Raw genomic sequence first — 7003 nt, forward strand, 5'->3', positions numbered from 1 at the left:
CGCTAACCACATGCTAAAACCACTTCAACCCATCTGAGTGAAGTCTGCTGGGTTTCTTTCTCTAGGCCTTCAGCATGTTGTGACTGTATAAGGTCAGGCAGTGGCCTCTGACGTCCCTCTGCACCAGACACTGGGCTGGTAATGCTAAGGCAAGGCAGACCTCATGTCCACATGTCCACAGTCAGTTTTCAGGAGTAGCTACTTCATGGATGACAACGATCATAGAAAAGTCAATGCAAGGTCAGTCTGACCGGGGCACACAGGGTGGAGAACAAAGCCTGCAGGGTGGGGAGGTGAGTCTCAGGGTAGGAGCTGTCTGTGTCCTACTTCTATGTGCGTCCCAAGCCTATGCCAATCTATTAGGTAGAAGACTGAAGACTGTGTTCACTTTAAACTTAGGAGGATGCATTTTCTGGGGGGACAAAAAAATAGCTCTGAGTTTAAATCTGATACTCAAAGGGGTGTGGACCATAACAACCATCACTACCTCCATCCTCCGTGCCTCCCAGGTGGGCATGCTATGCTTCTCTCTCACGCTGAGGGCACAGGTGAGGGGCACATTTTTCTGTAGGAGCTGCAGCTACTGTTTAACTAACCCGCAGCAGACAGAAGGGGCAAAGCTAAGGGGCAGCGTGTTTTAGGATTAAAGGGGTCTTCTGTGGAAGCTGCAGGACCAAGAAGGAGGACCAAAGGAGGAATTTAAGGGCTTGGTGTGGGACAGAGGTGATCTGAGAGGGAGAAGTGGGAGACATCTGGTAGAAAGCCACCCTGCCCCCAATCAGTTCCTGAATCCTGTCTAGGCTGGGTGGAAGGTCTTTGGATGAGCCATCTTGTTCCTGGGTCCTGCTCTCACAAGACACTTGGCGTTGAGCAAACCACCAAGTTACTTGCACTTCTGAGTCTTTCCCACCACCACGCACTGCTCTCATGAGATGACAACACCTTTCTGTTTTGTTTTTTTGAGGCAGGGTATGTCTGTAGCTCTGGCTGTCCTGGAACTAGCTCTTGTAGAGCAGGCTGGTCTCGAACTCACAGAGATCTGCCTGTCTCTGCCTCCTGAGTGATGGGACTAAAGGTGTGCGCCACCACTGCCTGGCGATGATATCTTTCTTTTTCTGGGAAGTAGGGTAAGTTGGCATGCAGTTCAGATTAGCCTCCGACTTGCTAGGTAGCTCCTGATCTTCCTGCCTTCAGCCTCCAAGTGTTGGTATGATGGTTACGAACAGCTAAGATGCCTTAAAATAAAAAACCTGGACCATGTGCGGCATGCATGCATGTTTGCATGTTTGTGCATGTGTGAGTGCTTGTGTGAGTGTGCACATGTGTGTAGAGGCCTACAGTTAGCACTGAATTTCTTCGCCATTCACCCTTTATTGAGGCAAGGTCTCTTGCTGAACCTGGAACTCCCCAATCCTGGCTAGTCTAGCGAGCCTGGTTGCCCTTAGAATACCTTCTCTAGGCCTCCTGAGTGCTGGAATCACACATGGCTACCATGCCTGCCTGGTAATTTTTAGATTGTCTCCCTTGACCTTTAAATTCCTATAAAATACTTCTCCCCAGTTTATAAAAGAAACTACTGGATTATTGATTCACTTTCATCATTTTGAACATATGGGGAAGGCTCTCCATTCCAGACATCAAGGTCCCAGAACAAACTTAGGGACAGATGTAGGTGGAGCACCTATGTTTAGAATCAGGGTTAAGACAGCAAAGAAAGAGTGGCCAACTTGAGATATGAGTAAATGCTATAGAGAGAATAAAATGGTGATCTAATAGTGACATGGAAGGGCATAAATTAATAAGAGGCTACTGTGAGAGACTGAGAAACTCAGATTGCAAATGAACAGCCGGTACAAAGGCCCCGAGGCAGGAGAAAGCTTGAGGCATTCAAGGGACGGAGAGGAAGTCAAGTGAGGCTCTCAGGGAGGGAGCCGGAGACAAGATAAGAGAGCAGGCCAGAGAGGCTACGTCAGGAAATCCAGGTAAAAGTGTGAACTGGGAATTTCATCTGAATATTGCATTTATTCATAATGGACGTAGGTGCTTGGCCGACTTGTATACCTGTGCGCCATGGGCATGCAGTGCCCAAAGAGACCAGAGGAGAGGGAATTGGATAGCCTAGGACTGGAGTTACAGATCGTTCTGAGCAGCCATGTGGGTGCTAGGAACTGAACCTGCATCTTCCGAAAGAACCGCCAGTGCTCTCCATCACTGAACCATCTCTCCAGTCCTCTGGGCATTTAAGATGAAGAGTAACAGGTCTTGAAGCAAGAACGTGACACAGTGGAATACTGGTTGTGGGGGAAGAACGAGCCACAGCATCTGGGCTGGGAGATGGTAAACCGTCAGCTCAGGAGAGGCCACCGTTACTAATTTGCACACAACACAAAGACTTATTTCCATGGTGTTAAATTTTTCACATTATTGTATGCTGCTATACCGGACTCTCTCATCGGATGAAGAGGGGCTCTCATTGGTCCCGAGATGGCAGCTGTGCCCTCTGCAGCCATCAGGAGAGGATGGCTGCTAGTTGCTCCACAAAAACAATTGCATAGCCTGTATGCAAACATGCTTTGTGTTCGTCTGGCAACATCCAAGAAAGGGTGAGTGTCCAGTGTGCCAGGCACTTGGAAAGTTATTCTACAACAGTAGGAACACATTATTAAAGTTAATGTCTAATTTTTTTTTTTAAAAAAAGCACCCTGTCTGGGAAAGATAATGAGCCAGCCCTTGTTCCTCAAAGACAGTAGATCAGTCAGGGTACCCATCCCTTTTCCACGCAATTTTCACTTAAAACTCCATCAAGCCAAACATTCTTAAACATCTTTGAAGAAGGAACAGAAATACAGTAAGAATATAGTCAGCAGTATTGGGAGGAAGTGGGACATTGTAACTAATCAGATTTGACCTTAAGGTCAGCTTCAAGCCTGGAATGTCTCAGGCAACTGAACTCCGAGTTACATTGTTTCCACAAGTTTTCTCTTCCCATCCGGCCCTAAGCTATGTACAGAGTTATGTCCAATCAGGAAGACAAGTTCCCCAGTGGCCCTCACTACCTGCATTCAGCCCATACTTCTAGAAATGTACTAAGAACATACTGTTTCATGAACAGCCCCTACCCCTGGCCCTGCTTTCTGAACTTGACTTCTGGACCCCCAAGGTGTCCAGCACCGTGACCTGCTTTTGAAAAGATCTATTAAGGACCCAATTCTGTCTCCAGATCCCCAGACTGGAACATTCTATTCTGGAAAGAGCAACATGGGAAAGCTAGGCCTGGAGTGGGGGTGGGGGTGTCAACAGGTAGACTCACTCCCTATGAGGGTGCCCCCCCCCCGCCCGGAGAGTCTGGGGACTCTAAATAGGCCTGCCACAGACACTGAGGACACGTGCTGAAAGGGGACCCGATTCTGCAGGGACCCACGTGCCCCCATCAGACACCTTCTGTCCTACACTGGGCTGACAAACCAGCTGAGAACATTTCTCCCCTAAATTCGTGTCCACCTGAGCACGTGACCGTACTTGCAAGTCTCACCCTTTCAGACGTACCAGTTGAAGCAGCTCTGTCCTATCGGGTTAGGGTGGGCTCCTGTGAGAAAACGGACACAGACCCTCAGGCAGACCACAGGAGGAGGCATGGAGGCGGATGTTGTGAGGAAGCTAAGAGCGCTCAGAAAACTGAGGCAATAGGACCCTGAATCGGAGAACTGCTTGGACCAGACAGTAAACATCCAGCTAGTCTGAGCGGCATGTCAAGACCCTGTCTCAAAAACAAGGCGGAAGGGTCCTCTTTGAGACCCTCGCAACATTAGGGAATACATTTTTGCCACAGGATGTTCTCCAGCGTCTAGTAGTTCCCAACAGTTAGATCCACTTCTGTCCAAACGACTCTTCCCAGCCCTGGCACAAGACGGAAGAAACACAGAGGAGCCTCCAGTCCTCTGGGCTTTTCCAGCCTCCCAGTGGCCACCAGCAGCCTGGGGACGAGAGGAGAGCGGAGGGGAGCCAGGATCATGTTTCAGGCATCCCCACTTTCTACCCCAGAAGGCCAACTGGCAGGGGAATTTCTGCTCTCTCCCTTGGCTAACTAGTTTGTAACCTCTTCCAGTTAGGTTAGTAATCTCTTCTTGCCCTTGTTTTGAGACAAGGTGTCACTGTGTAGCCCCCAGTCCTTCCTGGAACTCACGGTGATGACTCTGCTGGCCTTGAACTTGTGGAGATCCTTCTGCTTCTGTCTCCACAGAGCTGGGATTACCTCCAGGCCTGGCTTTTACGTTTCAGTCAGCTCCTACCTTAACAATGCAATACCACCAACTACCCAATATTTCTTTACACGGCACTGTAACTTTACTACTTTACCATCAATTTATTTAGGCATCTGCTTTACCACTGAGCTATGCATGAGCCTAATAATTTTATCTTAAAAGCAATTGCTACATCATTATTACAAGAAAGGGAAAAGGCAGCATCATGTACGGTAGGCAGACCTGCTGTATTGTGTGACTTTGAACTACACACTGAAATGCATACACGGTATCTTTTTAAAAAGTCCATTCTCTTAACATTTAAAGTAATCTCCTCAGGTAAACCCAACGGGATAAGATAACTATTCTCTGCTCTCCGGAAAAACCGACTTCAAGTTCTTGGATATCCAGGTCTTCTCCCTGGAGGAAGATCCCACTCCCCCTCCCCCATGGAGGTAAAAGGGGAGACGCACAAATAGGCACCAAGACTTCTCAGTTCCCACGCGGGGCGTCCCACACGAGACACATACACGAGAGCGAAAGTGATTCTAAATACCCAGTCGTTGCGAGTGACAAGGGTTGGGAGGGACTGACCTTTTCGCGTAGAGTGCAGTGGACGTCCGAGGCGACGCGCCCTTCCCACCACGGCTCATCCATCACCGCCGCAGATCCAAGGCTACCGGGATCTCGGGGCGCACCCTGCGAGGACACGGGGAGCTTCAGCGGACGGAGACACTTCCCCTACCCCGCCCTTGGTCACCCTTATCCTTGCCGGTCCCTGTCCCCGTCCTGGACGGGCGCCCCCTCCTGCCCCGCTCACCGGAGCTGGCGGTCGCCTGCTGTCCTGAAAAACCAGCAGTGTCCTTCCCTCTTTCCGCCCGCCCAACCTGGGGCGATCTGGAACTGTGTGTAACAACTTGCAGAATTTCCAATGTCCCCTTCTGCAAAAGTTGCAAAGTTGCCGGCTGCAGTAGCTCGCTCGGGGGTGGCTGGGTCACCGGCTCTGAGTCCCCAACTCCTCCCCCGCCTCCCAGCCTTTGTCCTGCTCGCACATCCTGCCCTCGAGCCGGGGCGAGACTTACGCATCGCTGTCCCCGCGTGGGGGGCCACGGGTGGCAGGTCCCTCCCCGCACCAGGCGCGCTGTGCCCTCCTGTGGCCGTCCGGCCCTTGGCCTCGCGTGCTGGCGATCAGAGCTTCGGCAGCCTGTCCGGTCCGGCCACCGGCGCGCCCCTGCGTGCGCTCGGTCCCGCCGCGGCTCGCAGTTCGGGCCGCCGGGGGCCTCCCTCCCTCGCTCGGGGAATTGGGGGCCGGGCTTCGCGCATGCGCCGCCGGCGCCCCGCGCCCCGCGGGGCGGGGGGCTGGGAATGGCAGTCTTTCTTTCCCCGGCTCTGGGCTGAGCTTCCTGCCCACCCTCCTCCCTCGCCCAGGAGAAAAGCTAGGTTTCACCTTCCCCCGAGCCTCACGGGAGGTCCCCAGTCACTCCTCCGACTTCATCCCGGGGCGCGGGGACCAGGCGCCACCTGCGCGCGCCGCGCGTGGAACCAGCGGCCGGGACGCCCCCAGAAAGTTCTGACTTCCGCATACTCTGCTCTTGCCAACCCGCGGACGCTTCCACCTGTCTTTCTTTTCAACCTGTCCTGCGATGCGGAGGTAAAATTCCAAACAGTTCCCACTGAAGCCCCCGAAAATTCACCCTTGGTTACGCATGAGTTCCTCCTTATAAAGGGGGCTCAGCGAGTATTTTATTGTACTCTTAAGCGTGCATCCATGCCGAGCATTGCAAGGAAGCAGTCCTTACGGTGGGTTGCAGGAGAGAAAGCCCTTTTAATACACTCGCTTTCAGAAAGGCATTTTCTGGAGTCAGCCGTGCAATGGAATAACATCCCGCTGTGTTGATTTCTATGACCCCCTTTGGTCATTCCACTTAGATTCAAAGCCACCAACTACCTGGGTGTTTTTGCCCAGTTCCTCAACCACTTAGAGTGTCGCAAGTCTGCTGAGGGTACATTACGATCAAATGAGAAAACGCACGAAAGAGGATAACCACCAGGCCTGTTAGAAAGTGAACAATCAATAAATAATTTCTATGAAAAAGACTAGTTTCTGCCTAGTTTTCTACATGTAGGAAAACATTTTTTTTACTTTTTTCTTTTTCGAGACAGGGTTTCTGTGTGTAGCCCCGGCCATCCTGGAACTCACTTTGTAGACCAGGCTGCCCTCCAGCTCAGAGATCCGCCTGTCTCAGCCTTCTGGTGCTAGGATTAAAGGCGTTTGCCATCACCCGCCCAGCTACAAGTAAAATTTTACGGGTTAAAAATATAATTCAGTTTTGAAATTCTACCATAGTGGTGCATGCCTGCAGCATTACCACTCCAAGGCTGTTTAAGAACCTGGAGTTCAAGGCTAGCCTAGGTTACACAAGAAGTTCAAGCCCTGTCTAGACTATGTGAGATTTTTTTTTAAAAAAAAGCTTTGATAAACTTTCACTGACAAAGCAGTTTTAGCATTTATGAGCCCTCACAAAAATATAAAATATCTGGGATTAAACAAATGTGGTATATAGCCACGCATGTGTGCATATCTTTAGATCAATGTGTAAAACCCTAACACCTATATGTCGAAATGGATGGAAATCATGAGTGAGCACTTCGTCAAAGAAAAAATTTCACAAGGACAATTGCATGCCCACCTTCACTAACAAACACAATTTTTAAAAACTGGAGCTTATCTTTCAAGGATGCTTTTGTGTTTGTCAATGTTT

At 50.5% G+C, this 7003-nt stretch overlaps 1 protein-coding gene across 1 annotated transcript in view; it reads right to left on the reverse strand.

Annotated features, from left to right (window-relative positions):
• Nucleotides 1-5396, reverse strand: part of Ccnjl (cyclin J like) — a 58908-nt gene extending 53512 nt beyond the window's left edge. The window contains exons 1-2 of the mRNA XM_005368180.3: nt 5324-5396; nt 4836-4940 (exon numbers count right to left, since the gene is read on the reverse strand). Coding sequence (XP_005368237.1) covers nt 4836-4898 — 63 coding nt within the window. The 5' untranslated portion in view covers nt 4899-4940; nt 5324-5396. The remainder of the gene's footprint in view (nt 1-4835; nt 4941-5323) is intronic.
• Between the last annotated feature and the right edge of the window lie 1607 nt (nt 5397-7003).

The sequence above is a fragment of the Microtus ochrogaster genome, unplaced genomic scaffold, assembly GCF_000317375.1.
Source record: "Microtus ochrogaster isolate Prairie Vole_2 unplaced genomic scaffold, MicOch1.0 UNK30, whole genome shotgun sequence".
In the NCBI taxonomy this organism is placed as follows: Eukaryota; Metazoa; Chordata; class Mammalia; order Rodentia; family Cricetidae; genus Microtus; species Microtus ochrogaster.